The sequence below is a fragment of the Epinephelus lanceolatus genome, chromosome 1 (genome assembly GCF_041903045.1).
Source record: "Epinephelus lanceolatus isolate andai-2023 chromosome 1, ASM4190304v1, whole genome shotgun sequence".
Classification (NCBI taxonomy): domain Eukaryota; kingdom Metazoa; phylum Chordata; class Actinopteri; order Perciformes; family Serranidae; genus Epinephelus; species Epinephelus lanceolatus.
Genome location: NC_135734.1, coordinates 34,200,799 through 34,218,787, shown reverse-complemented (window position 1 = coordinate 34,218,787; position 17,989 = coordinate 34,200,799). Strand labels below are relative to the sequence as shown.

At 40.9% G+C, this 17,989-nt stretch overlaps 1 protein-coding gene across 1 annotated transcript; it reads left to right on the top strand.

Moving 5' to 3' along the window:
- The first annotated feature begins 1,074 nt into the window (after positions 1 to 1,074).
- Positions 1,075 to 16,846, top strand: fam210b (family with sequence similarity 210 member B). Its single transcript, XM_033625580.2, has 3 exons — positions 1,075 to 1,737; positions 11,520 to 11,719; positions 15,771 to 16,846. Exons 1-3 carry the CDS (start codon positions 1,225 to 1,227, stop codon positions 15,985 to 15,987), a joined length of 930 nt encoding a protein of 309 aa, XP_033481471.1. The 5' UTR covers positions 1,075 to 1,224; the 3' UTR covers positions 15,988 to 16,846.
- The last annotated feature ends 1,143 nt before the right edge of the window (positions 16,847 to 17,989 follow it).

The window sequence follows — 17,989 nt, the reverse complement described above, 5'->3', positions numbered from 1 at the left end:
CTGCCTCCCAATGGAACATAATTTGGAGGTCAGCTTTGAATTCTTCTAAATGTGTGAGATTTAGGATAATACAATATAAGATTCTGTGCAGAGCGTATATCACTCCTGTCAGTTTATCCAAGATGGATGACAAACATCAAGATTTATGCTGGCATAACTGTGGCAACCGAGGTTCTCTGTTTCACTTACTCTTGGACTGTCCATCTGTTAAAACACTTCGGTCAGAGGTGATATCTCTTGTGTGAGAGTTTTTCCATGTCAATTTCCCTGTGTGTCCTAAAGCATTCTTACCGGGCCTGGAGTTGGACACTGGCTTGCCTATTCACTAAGAGACTTTTAAACTGGAAGGAGTGTGAAGCAGCCTGCTACACAAGGGACTCCTGGCTGAAGGAATATCTGGACCTACTAAACATGGAACAAGCAAGGAAAGCCTGTTAAAAGACTATGATAAGGGGCTGGAGGACCACTGGAACACTGTTCTTACACTTTTAAAGCTGTATACCCCATTTTATATACATAATGGAAGCATGAGATATGTTGTATGTTTCATATGCTACATGGATGTCACCCTTGCATCACCGCCCATCTCTTTTTTTTCTCCGATGACTGTTCTTTGGCTTGTTTATTTTATTTTTTGTGTTTTTCCTATCTGATTGTCCTTCGTTAAAAGTGTGTTGAATCTACAAGAAAGAAATTAGAGTAAAACTGTTAATAACAAAAAAAAAAAAAAAGGATCTGCTTGTATCAGCTCAACCTGAACCTGGAGCAAGACTCAACCTGTTCCTTTACTAACTGACATGGAGGACAATGTCAGAGAAAATGACAAACATATAAGTAATGAACTGCACACGTTTGAACAGGTGGATCAACAGGCTGAAGCTGCAGAGGACTACACTAATTAAAAGACTGCTTGAAACAGAGCTGCATGGCTCAGTTACATGTCCTCCAGAGACGTTTCATGATATAACTCAATAGTGAGAATTAACACGGTTACACCTTTAAGTACCCCCCTCCCTCCGCGTCAGGCTTTACTATCTGCGATTGCGCGTCAGCTCTCATTGGCTGTGAGTGATAATCGGTCAACCAGAGGACCGGAGGGAGGCAGAAGGGCACAGGGCAGCATGTTTACAGCTCCGTGCACTCATAAGTAGCTGCTCTAAACGACTCACTCGCTTTATTCGATTTGTCGCAGACCTCACGCTGGTTTCGGGGCGGTCGTCGACAATGTTTCTGTGCCGCACGGGGAGGCTTTCTGCAGCGGCTCTGGATCAGGCTTTCAAGTCAACGGGTTCGTTTCTAGTGCGAGTCAAAAGACTGAGGGACGTCACTGTGACATTACGCAAGGGGAACACGTTTCAGCGATACCGGTGTTTCTGTGTGTCCGTCGGAGGCGTCGACACAACTCTTGCGCACCTGGGGAAACCACAACAACAACCGGACACGCAGCCCGCCCAGACTCGGGACTCGTCGTGTGCTTTACACTGGGAACACTTGGACCGAGTGGCTACTGTAGCCGTGAATCTCTCCAAGCGCGTGCAAAGTGAAGGCGGTTATGTAGATGTTATCACACAGCCGCTCGAGCACACTAACAGGCGCCACGGAGGAGAGCCCGTGGATAATGGTTTGTTTACAGGTAACTGGCGGGTTTCCAGTCCACTCTGCTCCACGGCGACTATGCAGACCAGAGGCTTATCCACGAAGAAGAGCAGCGAGGAGCAGACAGCTGACAACAAAGGGGTAATTTACACAGTTCATCTCGAGTGTTTGTCTAACCCCAGTGACCAGTTTACAAGAGCGCACAGGTCCCAGTCTGTGTCCACACACACTGCTCAACTAGCAGGGGAAACCCGTGCAAATGTCCCGGACCCGGTGCCGTCCGGAGTTAACCTCAAAACCATCAAATATGCAAAGAGCTGCCTGCCCGGGCCTCGTCACGTAAGCAGGCAGGCTTGTTATACAACACCACCATGACGCGCTCAGCTGTGTGGGCTGTCTACTGTTGCAGGGAATTCACAGTCGTCCATGTATAATTGATCTGTCTTCACGAGTTGAATGTGAGGTAGCAGAGGTGTTGTTTACAGAGCCGAGAGAGAGCACATGCTGATTCACCGCTCAACAGGCTCACAGACACCTGACAGGACAGGGAACTCATTCTGGCTCTTTCATAGAGAGTCACAGTAAGAATGAGTCACTCTGTCCCTTTATTTGAATAGGATGTAAATGATGTGAGCTCTTTGGTAGTGATCAGTCAACACAGTGAGGTGAAAGAGCTGGAGATATAGTCCCCACTGCTATGCAGGGTTTGAAGCTTACTCTGAATTACATAAATATTGTGTTAGATAGTTAAATAAGACCAAGACTCTACACCCACGCCTGCAGTTCTGAGAAGCTGTACTCAGGCACAGTGTTGCTTTGGGCTATATGCTAACACCAGTGTGCTAAAATGCATATGTTAAGCAGGTTTGCCATGTTCACCATTAGCATGCTATCATCACTTAGCACATAGCACATGGGGGCTCAGAGGTAGAGCGTGAAGAGGTGAATATGTAGAGCAGGTTGTCCACCTATCAGAAGATCCGTGGTTCGATCCTCGGCTCCTCAAGTCTGCATGTTGAAGTATCCTTGGGCAAGATACTGAACCCCAAAACCTCTGATCAGTATGTAAGAGCATGTGAAAGGTTACTGAGCAGCAAGTGGCACCTTGCATTGTAGCTTCAGCCACCAGTGTGTGTGTGTGTGTGTGTGTGTGTGTGTGTGTGTGAATAGGGGATGAAACATGTTGTGTATTGAGTGGGTGGAAGACTAGAAGGGCGCTATACAAGTGCAGTCCATTTACATAGTACAGATGAGGTTTTGAAGAGATGAGAATACTAACAAAATTATTCAAATTGTAACCTGATGGTGGCACTAAAAAGTAAGCGGAAAGGCATCTGGATTCATCATCTAGGAACCATAAATATCCAAACCAAACTCCACTGCAGTGCATCCAGTAGTCACTGAGATATTTTAGTCAGGACAGTGGTGGACAGACCAACATACTGCAACCATGGCTCCAAAAACTATGAACCTAAGTAATATTTGAACAGAAACTCAAAAATAAAACAGCAGCTCCTTTCTTGGAAATAGAGAACATTTTATTTAGAACTAGACTGATGCATATTAACCAATATCTGCTTATTGCAGGCATCACATTGACACTGATGTTGGCCCGATGAGGAATGAGGAATTGCTGCGTAGATGTGCAAAAAATGTTTGAGAAAGTGATCGGCAGTATGACCACAAAAATGGTATAGGGACAATTCACATCATCACAGGAAAACATAAAGAACCAAGGTTTAAAAAGGTCAAATGTAGTGCTTTAATCTGAAGATAGATTATAGCCAATATGAATGATTAATTCTCTCTTTAATATGCACTTCTCTAATGAACACAACTGAAATCCTGAATGACAAAAGTCATTTAATGAATTGGCAAACTGGATTCAAGTGGATTCAGTCGCTCGCAAGTCCCTTAAAAAAGGCTGCCTTCAATTTAGCATTGCAGTCTATAACATTGCTGTACTCATTGGACAGTTGGAGATCAAAATCGACACAGCAAACCAAAGATACCCGTTTTTATTCCACATATTAAAAACCTGGTGCCTATATTACTCACAGTGCAATGAGTTACACAAGTTGGGATGTCCTGGTCCTGGCCATATTGATCTATATAAATGTTTTTACTCATAAAACTTTGAAGCACAGCAACTCTCCAACTCTCTGTCTCATCTAGAATAGCAAAAGTACATAAGACTGTTTGTTTATTTATGTTACTTACCAAAGTTATAAGCACTCTTTGCATTTCAGCTCAGAGTGAGAGTCTCTTGCCGTCATCTCTGGCGCATAGTGCTTCCCCGCCCTGCTCAGACGAGAGACCGTCAGCGCTGAAGTGCTGATGACAACCACACTCACCATGTCACTGCAAATGCAATAAAAGCCCATAAGCAAAAAGCCTATATGAGTTATATATTATTGTAATTGGCTTACAAAATGTACAGACGACAAAAATAAACACTACAAAAAAAACAGTTCAGGCGAGGCGACACGGATGCAACAAACACCAGAGAATACTCTCTTAAAGGGATAGAGAAACTTTCTTGAGTTAGTGGCAAAGGTCGAAGAGAGGGTTTTGATTTTATCCTTAATATTGCACTGCATTAGCTTCTCAATTTGACAACTGAACTGACTTGAATAACTAAAAGTACTTGTTCACTGTATTATATAGAGAAAATGCAAAAATCGGATCCGGACTCCGGTATCAGTAGATATTCTATATTAAATGGCTTGGATCAGGATTGGTGGTTAAAAAAAAAAAAAACCTTCATAGGGGCAACCCAAATACTAACAAAGGCTGGCGTAGCCTCAAGCCTCTAGCTTAAAGCAGACACGAGGAGTGTGCTCCAGAGGTCTGATATCTGAGCTCACTTCTTTGTAACTCCACACCCTCAGATTGTTTTCATTTTTTAACTTGTCCTCTTTGGCCCAACAAACACAACAATTTATCACATGTTACGCAGCTCGTTCTCGAGCCACAGCTGGCTTTACACAAATGTTTTTGCCATTATTTGGTTCAATTTGACTTCTTTTTCAGACTGGTCACTTTTTAGTTTCTGCTGGAGCCTCTGACAGGAGGGATTCACCACTTCACCTTTTCCCTCCCACTCTGTCTGTGTTTGTGTGCCACTGTGACTTTGCATGTGTTTTCTTGCCTCTGAAAAGCTGTTATCAGACACAGCAGACTCACTGTTCCCCTCCTATACAACCTCCCTGGCACAACTCCCCTTGGCCGCTCGCTCACATGACCCTCCCACACTGCTGCCTGCCTTTACTTTTAGCTCGGCCCTGGCTCGCCTCTGAAAGGCAAAAGGCTTGCACTCTCGCCCCCTCTGGCCTTTCTATTGTCCATTGTTGGCAAGTCAGTGAATACGTCACCAAAACTAAGGCTGCATCCAGGGGGGGCTTGGGACGAAATTTAGCAAGACAAATTGCAGGGAAGAGAAAAGTTCAGCTTGTTTTCTCCTGCTCCCTTCTTCTTCGTCCTCATTGTTTCTGCCTTCTTGATTAATCGTCTGACTCAGGCTCACAAAGGAACAGTCTGAAGAAAGAATAATGTCAGCGCAGCAAAAAAAAGGCACAGAGGGATATGAATGAAAGTTACTGTATGTTAGGCCAAATGGCAATGAATGGATTGCCAGCTAAATCTGCCTCTCACAGTTCCAACTTTAAGAAAAGGTTTCAGGTTAAGACAACCATGAAGTTACTGTACACAAGGACCCACACATTTTTCACTCAATCATTTTCGCCACCAACTACCTTCTTATGCCAATAGATCAGACCAACACCTAAGGGTAGGCTACTTCAGAAAACCGCAAGGCCCCTCCCGTTTTGGGGGAATAGAAAACGGGTGTTTGTATTATAATTTTAACAAGTTTGTATGAAGTTTCTCGTTAAACAAAAGTTTGTCTTATGGGCGTGTCTAGTAATTGTTTTGCGACCTTGCCTGAATGTGAGCAGAGCATACGCAATACTTCAATAAATTAAGGTTGACAGCATCATGTCCCGTCAGGCTTCCTCTATCCAAGTCGATCAATGACCCAACACACTGGCTGAAATTGCCTATCTATACATGTGAAGTAGGGCTGTCAACGAATATTCTAAATTCGAATTTAAATTCGAATTTGAAAAAAAAAAAAGGACCTTCGAATGTAAAAATTGATATTCGATTGTGGAGAAAAAAAAAACACCACCGCAGCTGTCCTCTTTGCGAGTGGGAGGTGGGAGCGGCCACGGAGCTGGCCCGGTGTGGATGACACAATCGGTTAACATGGGCGCTGAAAGGAAACTGACTTCGCTTCGAGGCTATTCGCAGCGCTTCCGCGGGCGGTGTGGCCTGACGGCTCAGAGAGGGGGGAGGAGTGAGAGATCCGCGGTCATTTATAACGTAATGTTATAGATAATTGTTTTATGTGTTTTAATGTGTAGGTATGTAAATGTTTTCAAAGACGTTTATGGTGAAATAAAAATACCTACAAGTAGTTATGTTTCCTTGTATTAATACATACAGAAGTATATTTCCTTGTATTAGTTTGCCCTCTTGTGGACATAAAAAAAAAAAATTCGAATGGTTCGACCCTATGAGTTATTTTTAGAACGAATATTCGAACTTCATTTTTGAGCAATTTTGACAGCCCTAATGTGAAGACATCTGGATGTCTGATGATTTAATCAAATATGTAGATTGACTGAGTCACCAGGTATCATTGAGCTAACTGGTGTCTGTAAATAACCAACTTGTTAAAAGTTAACTGTTGATCTACAGACTGAGATATAGTTAATGTTTGATGTTGTGATAGTGATAGTGATAGATTCGATACTAGTGATGTTTTAATTGTCACACAGTTCAGCACTAGATTTTAACAAGGAACATACTTCACTTAACCTTAGACATGTTTGGTAATTTCATTTTAATTAACATTAGAAGCAATAGCTACAACAAAATACAGGGGTTCTACAAAATTTCAAAACCTTTCCATGACTTTTCAAGAGCTCATAATAAAAATTTGTTGTCTTGCCCCACTTGCCAGGCATTTTCCTAACAAATCAGATTCAAACTTACTCAAACATAAGTCCAGCTACCTGGCATACATGAAGACAGAGAGGGTACGCAGGCAGAAAATTAAGAAATGTACGTAATGGTAAACAAAATAATGTCACTGCATATGAGAGCAATGTTATGTCGAGAGCTACAAAAAATAAATCTGCCACTATGCTGCCTCACATGGAATCTTATCCACTGAAGATCACTGTAACACTTTCATTACACACAACAAATTCCATGACCCTTACAGGCTTGGAAAATGTGACTGTGAAATTCCACGTTTTCCATGACTGTAGAAATCCTGAATATATATTCAAAACATCCTGTTAATTCCACACCATTCCCAGGCCTGGAAAACCGTTCGTCTAATTTCATAACCTTTCCTGGACTTTAATGACTGTGGGAACGCTGTGTACGTGTCAAGGAAGCACTTTGAGGCCCTGCAGCACTCAGCAAGTTTGAACTTATTGTTGAACATGTGGAAGTTACAAAACAAGTTACCAAACTTGTAAAATAAATATGCCGTTACACACGTTTAAGCTACGCAACCACACAGTTCAGTGGAGTGCTTTAAATTTTCAGTCCTACATCTAGAGTTTTACTTAGAGAAAACTACTGTTTGTTTTACATTTGAGTGGATGATTTTACATGTTTTGCAAGATCTAAAGTTACTCTTTTAATGCTTATATCGCCCCAGTTATTTCTGTATTCTTACATCTGCTCATTTCTGCTGGATTATCAGGAAAACTATGCACCTACACACATTTTCCATCAATCTCATCACTTATTCTGGTCACTGTTAAAGTTGACCTTGACTTGATAGTCTACCATAATAATGAATTGCCTCTTAAAGTGGTCACTGCAGTATTCTTTGTATTCACTAAGTTGTCTCAGCTTTGTAGGCACAAAGTCAATATTATGTCTAATAATAGACTGATTCCATACAGGCTGGAGCTGCTTCCTGTTTACTGTGGGGAGGATTGTGTTTCCTCACAGCAGAAATATATATTTGTATAACTTCTCTGGCCACAATGCCCTCTGTTCAGCTGCCCTTTTTACTGTTTCAATTCCAGTTTAACAGCCCGCATCATCAAAATGAAAAAATAGCAGGCAATAAAGCTGAAATTATTTTCGGCCCATAATCCCTTAATCATAATAGAAACCTCTAATTAACCTGGAACGGCTCCCCGAGAAGATATTTGGCTATAATTGCATTACAACAGCAGCATGATCAGGCAACAGATTTGTGTCCACAGCACTGGTATCAAAAAATGAATTTTGGCTCTGAATGCTTGGCCATATTTTTGCTTGTTTACTTACAGTTGGTCACATATTTGCTGATTGAGTCACACTTTTATTCGAACACAGGGCTCTGTTTCAGAAGGCTGCATCTCTTTGTGATTCAGTATTGATTTTTACTTTAACTCCTGCTGTTCTTTGCTTTTATGAACCATAATTATTTATTATCTTCATTACGACTACAGATGGGAATTGATTTTATTGACACTTCTGCTTATTGGCCTGATTCTTTATCGATTCCTTTATCGATTCTTGATCATTTTAATATGTGGCAAAAAAAGCAGGCCTACACACTTTTTTTCTATCTCTGAGTCTGAACACACTCATTTTACCCTCCCTGTGACTCAAGTATGAAAGGTGAAGCTGATGTGAGCTGGCTGTAGCAGTCTGTCTGTCATCATCTAACATTAATGAAATGAGAGAATATTTGTACAGCATTTGTTTTCATTTAGGTTTTCTCAGTCATAGAAAAAATCTGCCAGCCTGTGGTGCTTATGTTATTATAACAGGATATTTACCCTCGGTAACAGACGTGCGGATTGTTAAATATGTCATTGCTCGACGTAGCTCTGAGTAGTGACTGAAAGAATGAGATAGCGGATACAAGCGGCCGAAATAAGTCTCCTCCGTAGGGTGGTTGGGCTCAGCCTTAGAGATAGGGTGAGGAGCTTGGACATCTGGAGGGAGCTCGGAGTAGAGCTGCTGCTCCTTCATGTCAAAAGGGGACAGTTGAGGTGGTTCGGGCATCTGATCAGGGTGCCTCCTGGGTGCCTCTTGTTCGAGGTGTTTCGGGCACAACCCACTGGTAGGAGACCCCGGGGCAGACCCAGAACACACTGGAGGGATTACATATCTCATCTAGCCTGGGAACGCCTCGGGGTCCCCCAGGAGGAGCTGGAAAGTGTTGCTGGGGAGAGGAAGTCTGGGGTGCTTTGCTTGGCCTGCTGCCCCCATGACCTGGCCCCAGATAAGCGTATGAAAATGGATGGATGAATGGAATTTAAACTCATGTTGAGTAGACAGATGTTTCAGCATATTGCTAGTGTTTCCACCCATATTTGAAATGATCATTTTACAGATATATCAAGCGGTATTTGTGTCATCTGTCTTCATGAAATGAAGCCTTTAGACCATTTCTTCCTCTCCACAATGACTCCTCCTAGTTGCAAGTTTACAGCAGCGTAGACACATGAGTTTGACGTCATTGTATGTTGCAATGTGAAGCTGTCAGGAAGTCATACCAGCACTGATAAGAGGAGTTGATAAAGGCTGGAGACATGTCATTCTGATGGATCAGACAATTAGGAACCAGTTCTCAACTGGAAGTGGTTCTCGATTCCCATCCCTTTTTACACCCCTATTAACACTAGTGTCCCTTAGATCTGCGGTGTCCCTGTACCTAATCATTTCTAAATTCCCAGCATTCAGGTAACTCACTATTAAAAGTTGAGCTCTTGGTTTATGGTGCAGGAGGGGCTCTGGTCACAGCCAGATATGAACTGAAATGGTTTGAAGAAGTTTTATATCAGTATGCTGCCAAAAACAGGTCGAGCTTAGCCTGGGAAAATGCAGATTGCAGTTATACACAGTATTTATCTCACATAATGTCTGGACAGTGACTAAAATTAGTCCCTGAGAAATTAGCATTATAATAAATCAGAATGATGATTAGATTTTGATGGAGAGATATGATGAAAGGTTTTATATCAAATGGTTAAGTCTTGCATCTTGAATTTTTTTTTTGTACATTACTATACCGCCTATACAGGCTCTGCTGCATTAAGCATGACTGCTGTTTCAAACTGCAGCCCTTCAGGCGTCAGTCAGCGGGAGGATTATGTTTATTTACATGCTGTATTGTCAACATACTGCAGGCCTTCTCTTTTTTTACGTCTTGCTTCTCCAGCTGCTCTGTGAGAGTCACGTCTACACCATCAATGCTCCGTTACAGTCTGTTGTCCTGTTGCTGTTGAGTGTTTTGTAGTTCACTAATCTGTTGTACTGCCAGCGCACACTGGAGTGACCTGCCTGCTCCCTGCGACATGTCAGATGGTTGGATTGTGTCTGGTGCTTGTTCATCTCAGAGAGTGGTGTGTCTGGGGGAGAGTAATGTATGTGTTTGTGCACTTGTGAGAGGCTCTTTGTGTGTGTGTGTGTGTGTGTGTGTGTGTGTGTGTAAGAGAACGTGACAGGCTTTGTTCATGTGTGTGTGTGAAAGGGTAAGTGTTAATGTGAACTACCTAAACCACACAGCAGCAGTCTATGTTTAATCAGCTGACTTGGCAGCAGGATGAATAGAGGAAGCTTGTAAAAGTCCAGGCTTTGTTTGACCTACTTGTACGACCTCAACTTTGACTGAGATGATGCACAAAATTCACAGCACGTGATTTTTCTTTCAGTATTTTGATGATGCACGCATTTCTGTATCTGACCTAAAAATAAAAAAGGATGTTTGTTGTAGCTCAGTTTGGACAAAAAGTCTCCAACATACATAACTCTGTGTTTGGTGATTCTGCAGAACATCAGGAAAGGGAAATTCTAGCAAAGTTTTAAAGATAAAAACTTCACTGCAATTTGGGATTTTGTTGTAGCAGTCCCAGTAAGTGAGGCTTTGAGGCTGTACACATGCCACAGCTTTAACCGTCTGGAAAACCCAAGGTCAGGCACTGGGTACTGCCTTTTCTCTGCCAGCTTTCAAGAGCGTGGTGTCAGGTTGCACCTAAGGTTGCTAAGCAACCTCAACAAGGCCCGTATCATAGCCTGTTTACCTGAAATCCTGAGTGCAGAGCTGATCTTCCAGGTGCCCTTTGTGCATAGGCCTATGGTCCGCGGGACAGATGTAAAGATCTGGCAGCCCTGCACGAACATAATCAACTTTTTCAACGTATTTATCACAGACTGATATTTACGGAGGAAGGTAAAGATATCTGTCGGCTGTGATTGGCTCGTCCTCATCAGATGAGGCCCTTGCGCCCTGAAAAATAGGCGCTCAGGAACCAGTGAACACCGTGACGGCATCGCGACGGCAGCCATTACATTATGCAATCAATACTAACTTCATATGATAAGTTAAAGCAAAAAATCTATTTCCACTTATAATGAAGTCTTTTGTCAAGTCAAGAGTAACAAATTGATGTCAGGCGTCTGTGTCACCACTTATTACAACAAACAAACACTGTCAACTCATGTCAAGTGGATATTAAAAAAACAATTGGTTGTTTGTTTGAGCTTTTCTGCTTTGTGTGCTTAAATTCAGAAAGTGGTCAAGAGCTGTGACATCAGTTTAACCAGAAATGAAGCCTCCGTCTTGTCAATTTTGTAGTTTGAGGGAGTCCTTGGAATACTAACATGAAAAGTTTCCCGATTTTGTATGTCAAGTGGAAACTATGCCCACAATTTTAATCCGCCTCCTCTTCACCATTCGTAACTCGTCTCCGTTTTTGTCTAGATGTCTTCTTACAGATACGTTCTCCTCCTCTCCTTCCTGCAGCACCACGGATTGATTCTCAATTCATCCTGTAGTTTCATTTTGTTCTGATCACTCCCTCCAATTCTGTTCTCTCATTTTTATTTTTTTTGTCCAGGATGAGCTGAATGTAAAGGAGGCCTCTGCTACCTACTCATCTACAACGAAGGCCCCAGGGGAGCCGGAGCCAGAGGAAGGAAAACCAAACAAGACCCAGCAGCTAAAAAAAGTCTTCAAGGAGTATGGAGCGGTGGGAGTCTTCTTTCACATTGGGATCTCCCTCATGTCCCTGGGAATGTTCTACCTCCTTATATCCAGGTAACTAAACATCAGTTGACTGCTTTTTCTACAGGTAGAGGGCCAGTGGCCACATATCATAGGTCCTGTTAGCAGCTGGATTGAGTATTTTGTAGGGATGCACTGATTTAACATTGGCCAATAATCACCTTGTTGACTACGATTGGCCTATAAGCAAATAAGACAGCATTCACAGATGGCAGTTGCTGATGTATTTCACGTAGTCGACGTAGTCACATCAATTTTGCGCAGGCTAGAAAGCAGCGCTCAAGACTCATCTGTGTCCCATCGTCCCAGGGACAATAAAAAACATGTATGAGACAAAGAGAGATCTTTCTCAGGACGCCTTTTGGACAATATATCTTAATGAAATCTGCAAGAGGAGAGCTAGTTAACGTTAGCTGTTAGCAGCTGGCGGGGGCCAGAACCAGCTAACGGAGGTTGTCTTGAGTCACAGTGTGATACGTTGAAGCTCTGTTCTGTAAAATTATTTATTGGGCAAAGGTAAAATAACATTATCATGGTGAGTTCAACTTGTAGAATTTAATTTTTGCTGAGAAATTGAAATAAATGCAGTTGTTTGAAGTGGAAAGTTATGAAATAATAAATAGTTTTTTTGAAGTAGTTTTTAGTGCTCATTCACAGGCAGTGTAATGAATGAGCGAATGACTTTAAAACAGTTCTGTTATTTTTTATAATTAAAATTCCTTTGTTTTCCTGGCACAAAAGGGGGAATAAAGAACAACAAAAACAAAATAAATATGAACAACAGAAACACTGGTATCGGCTATCGACTAAATTGTTGTTTTAAACACTGATATCGGCACAAAATTTACAAATCAGTGCATCCCAAGTATTTTTATTTAATCGTAATTCCCATTTTTTATGAACGTAGATGAAGGGTTGATGAATGGTTTTTAGGTGCGAAATCAATCAGCTCTACCCACACTGCTATAAAAAGGTGTAGGGTACACTGTGACCTTATCTGGTCCTATTGTCTTATTTTGTAACCAATAGTTTTTTTAAAATTCTAATTTAATGTCTACATATAGATTACTTGCTAAAAAGTCACAATATGTCAAGTGTGGCTACGATTTAGCAGAAAGCCAAAACACATTATAAATTATTCCCCTGAGCATATTTCCAGACACACTGATTCTCAACAGAAGGAGAGGGATTCCCCCATTGACGACAAACCATATTCCATATTGATCATTTACACCCTGCAGCTGAAGGCAACATTGTCTGAAATTCTCCAATGTATTTTTAATAAATGAAGGAAATGACAGACTGAAAAGCAGATGAAGCAGAGTGAAGGGAAAGGACACTACAAACAAGTAAAATGCAAGACTTCAGCACGTTACCAAATAACTGGAATGCATCAGACATCACTTACTAATATTATCTCGCAGTTTGAGAGCATCTGAGTGTAACATTTCCTATAAACCTAAAAGATGTGCACAAGAAATTACTGACCTGTGGGCTGCTTTTACACAGAGGAATGCAAAATGTCTGGTGCAAATTGGCAGAAAATGGGACCTGTTATATGAGAGAAAGCAAAGTACGGCTCTTGAGAACGTCCACTCAGTCTGCCACATTATACCGGCCCTGCTGCTGTTGAAATACTACTGGCTGAGTCAGACACTAAAATCATGCTGAATAAAACATGAGTTCATTTTCTCATCTTGCAAGTGTTTCTTTTAGACTTTTACAACAACACATGCAGAATGTTAAATATTTGGCTCTTCATTCAACTGTCTTCTAAACTTTGTAATCTTCTATTGATGGTGACAGATGGTGAGAAGCTAAAGCAGCGCAGCACAACCTCAGATCTGGTAAAATTATCAGTCCAGACCTTTTTCAGGCCATTGTCTGTCTCTGTGTTCACATACCAGGGGCCTGAATACCACAGAGACTTGGCAGGGATTATCTGACAGCTCAGGCATTTCCTCGCATAGCTGATAATAACCCTTGATCTGAAAACGGACTGTAACAACCACTGAGCATTATCACCATCAGGCCACAGAGCCTGAGCACACAGCCTGCTAAATGCAGTGCTGTGTGCTGGGTAAACAGTTGTCAGGGTACAGATGCATCCTCATATTTAGCTGACTTAAGTTTGCAACAGAGCTGTTAATGTGAGACAGAGAGAGACGCTCGGTTGATCGAAGCAGCTTTAAGCTTTGTGTTAGCACATCCTTCACATATTTATTTCTGCTAATGGCTCAAATGAAAACGCTGCATCTCTACAAAACTGTCTCACAAAGGCTGTGATACGTGTAGCTTTGTGTGATTTCACACACTTGAGATTGTGGTGCTTCTTGTGCTAGTGCCATCAATTTAAATAGCTCAGAAGGCTCCAAAATAAACTAATATACAACATTCTGGATTGAAAACAGCTCCCTCTGGTGGAGATAAAGCTGACTTATACTTATAACCACTTCAGGTAAACCAAATGGGAGTAACAGACTTTATTTGTTGACTTTTATATTTGATTTCTTGAAATCCTTCAGGATGCAACAAGCCACAAGCAAAAGCTTGGCAGTAACAAAGAGACGCTGCTACCACAGCATGAGGTGCTAGGACTTACTTTTTGGGCAATGAAGTTTTAATATTTTTCTTGCAGACATTTTTTTTAAATATTTGTTTTGGGCTTGTGGTCTGCAGAAATCCAGATAATGGCCCATAGAGAGTAACCTTATTGTTTATAAGTTGGTTCAGGGTTTGCATGGCTGCTGCTGCTAAATGTCCATACGTCTAATAATAATAATAATAATAATAATAATAATAATAATAGTATTATATTATGATATGTTATATTATTGTGTTTATATTCTCAATATGTTGGATTTTTTTTTTAATTTTACATTTAAATGTATATTTTTTAATATTCATAATTATGATAATTTCGTATTAATATTATTACTATCATTATTAGGTTTATACTCAATATGTTGGAATTTTATTAATTTTCTAAATGTTTATTTCTTGTTTAAATGTAATTTTTTTTTTTATTCATTTTTGTTTACTATCATTTATTGTATTTTGTTTTTACTAAAATTTTATTTATTTTTTGTTTTTTTAAATGTTTTTTTTAAATAGATTTTTAAAAATAATTTCTTTTAATATTATTACTATCATTATATTTATATTCTCAATATGCTGGAATTTTATTTAACTTTTTTAATGTTTATTTCTTGTTTAAATGACGATTTTTTAAATATTTTTTTTTTAATTTGTAATAATAATTATTTCTTTTAATATTATTACTATCATTATTATTATGCTTATACTCAATATGTTGGAATTTAATTTATTCATTTTCTAAATGTTTATTTCTTGTTTAAATGTAGATTTTTTTATCGATTTTGTTTTTTTGTTTAATATCACTGATTGTATATTTTATTACTAAAACTTTATTTTATCTTATTATTTTTTACTTAAGCATTTAACTTTTTTAATTATTTGAAATATAATTTATATATTATTTTATGTTATTTTTAATGTTTTTTTTTTCCCTTCCTGCCTCATGTTGAAAGTCTTGATTATTTCAAATGAGATGCTAAAGAGTTGTGATAATTAAGTGGTGAAGTTGAGGTAAATATATATCACAGATACCAGAACATACACATGTTGAGGGCATCGCCTGAAAAATCTGTGTACGTGCACAGTGGACTGGTGCCAATAATTTAATACAGTGATACTCAACTTATAGCCCATGGGCCCATTCTGGCCAGCAGCAGGGTGCCAGGTGGTTCGCTGACCAAAAATTATTTTCTTATGATTTTAAATGTAAATAAGGTGCCAGAGTGCATAAAAAACTCAAAATAGAGCTTGTTTGTGAAAAATAAAAAGCCAGGGGAGGATCTCTCAGACCTACCGACAGAGGTGTGGGGTAATTATTTGTATATTAATCATCAGTGTTTATTTATTAAGTGGCCCCTGAGTTAAGCAAGTTGAGTATTCCTGATTTAATACAAAGAAAAATGTGCGAAGAAAATTTGTGAGTGATCGCCCAACACGTGAATCCTGTGTCCTTCTAACCAGTTTTCTGTGTCATCTGTCTCCCCAGTGGGATCGATATGGCAGCCGTGCTGTGCAAAGTGGGCTTCAGCGAGGCGGTCGTTCGGTCTAAAATGGCAGCGGGGACAAGCACGTTCGTCTTGGCCTACGCCATCCACAAGCTCTTTGCCCCAGTTCGCATCAGCATCACTTTGGTGTCCGTGCCTCTCATCGTGCGCTACTTCAGAAAGACTGGTCTCTTTAAACCGCCCACACCTGCACCCTGATGACCCTCCTCTGCTCCTCTGCTGCCTCGCCAAGCAACAAACATCCTGACTGTTAATGGCCATAATTAAAACTCCTGTACATATCCTTACTCACTCGCCTTCACGTAGAAAAGCCTCATCCTCTCTCAGTTGTCATTGTGAATTCAGGTGAAACATTTCCTTCATTAGTTCCAGCTGAAGTAGAATCGAAGTGTTTGGTTGTGTGACTGTAGGATTAAAACGTCTCAAGTGCAACAGCTCTGTATGTGGAGTCTTAATGTATGTGCATTTCAAACACCAGAAACAAAAGGCAAAAAAAGCTCAAGTATTTATTTACAATCAGAGGTAAGATCAGGGATTTTAAGCTCTTTCAGTGGGCGGGTTCGTATCTTAATGCTGTGAAGGTTCCCCGTGGGGACAAGTGGAAAAAGCTGATCTCTCCTCCACTGTTCCCTGTTAGCTGACTAGGCCATGTTCTGGTGTTATGTGAATCAGCAGAATAATTCAGGTTCTCTGTCTCCTACCTCGCTCCTCTCCCTCCCCTTAGCCTCTGTCTCCCCTACATTGCTTTTATTTTCTGCTGTTGTTTTGCTTCCCTGCTATTTTTCTCCTCAACACCTCTCCTGGCATCCATTTTCTCCCCCTCATATCCCTTTGCTCTTCTTCTCCTCCCTCTTTTCCCCCTTCTATTGTCTCTCCCTGTGGTTCTTTAATATTGCAAATGCCACTGCCCAAGCTGTAATGTCGAGTACATTAATCTGAGTGAAGCTGATCGTGGTTCATTGCAAGCTCTGGATGACAAATGTTGGTTTGTGAGGGTTTGTTGTTCTTTCAGATTGAATGGACTGTATTTAACTATTAAAAGAGAAGCTCTCTTTTATATTTAGAGTGTTTTTGTTACGACATACCAACACCATCAGAGGAAGTCACAGAGGAAGTTTTTAAGGGTTTTTAACCACCATGTCACCATTTCTTGGAGAGGTGCCACTTTCAGTTGCACTTCTCCTTTCCCACCACACTGGGGAGCTCCTGAACTACAAATACAGCGCTGTCTGTCCACCACTCCTCTGATAAAACCGCATCACACACATCCTCATCTCTCATAAGATTGAATGTCTTTGTACTCTTATTGTCTTCAAGATGGATACCAGCATTATGTCACAAGAAGGAGCATCACTCCTCGTGCATCTCGCAGATATGATGTAGTAAAAAGCTTCCCAAACTTCTCTAGTGTTGCTCGGCGTGACAGATCGCTGTCTACAAAGGAAAGATAAAGTCAGAGTACAAATGCTGTGAGATTACTCAACACATAAAGCAATTAACACGTTTTATTTTCTATGATCCGTCAACTCAAAACACTAGTCTTAATAATAAAAAACTAAACCATGGGTTATGTCATCATGCACTGACCAGTTTAAGTCCTCATAAAAATTCATTATTCCTGGCTGTATTTTATCACAGCAGGTATGATGCAACCTCCACTTCCTGTCCTCCCTCTCTTTTTCCTTGATGGTTTTGAGGGTCAGCCAGCAGAGCAAGCAAACCTCAGCTGCTTCGGTGTCCCTTAAGATCTGCAGCGTATTGAATGGTAGCTGCCTTGAATAAGACCTGATCTCTCTCCTCTCTCTCTATGTTTGAGTGTGTGTGTTTCTTGGCCCAGTAAATAATTCAGCCAGGAGAGTTGTATAAGGAGGAACTAAGAGAGTGCATGGTGGTCTGTGCCAGATATCAACCCCGGTTTTTCAGGAATAGGAGCTTTGGCAGCACTGTGACACGAAATGATCTTGCACACACACACACACACACACACACACACACAAAGATCCACACAGAGGAAGAAGGAGAAGCCTGGGCCTCATTAGCCATGATGAGGACAGGGAGCTGCCATCGCCTCTCCATCCCCTGCATGTCCCCCATGGCTAGGAACAAATTGGTGACAGCGCTCCCAGCCACTCTGTCGGGCTACCTGCGATGCACTGGGCTCTGTCAGGCTCCTCTCCTTCCACACACTGCTGTGCATTTG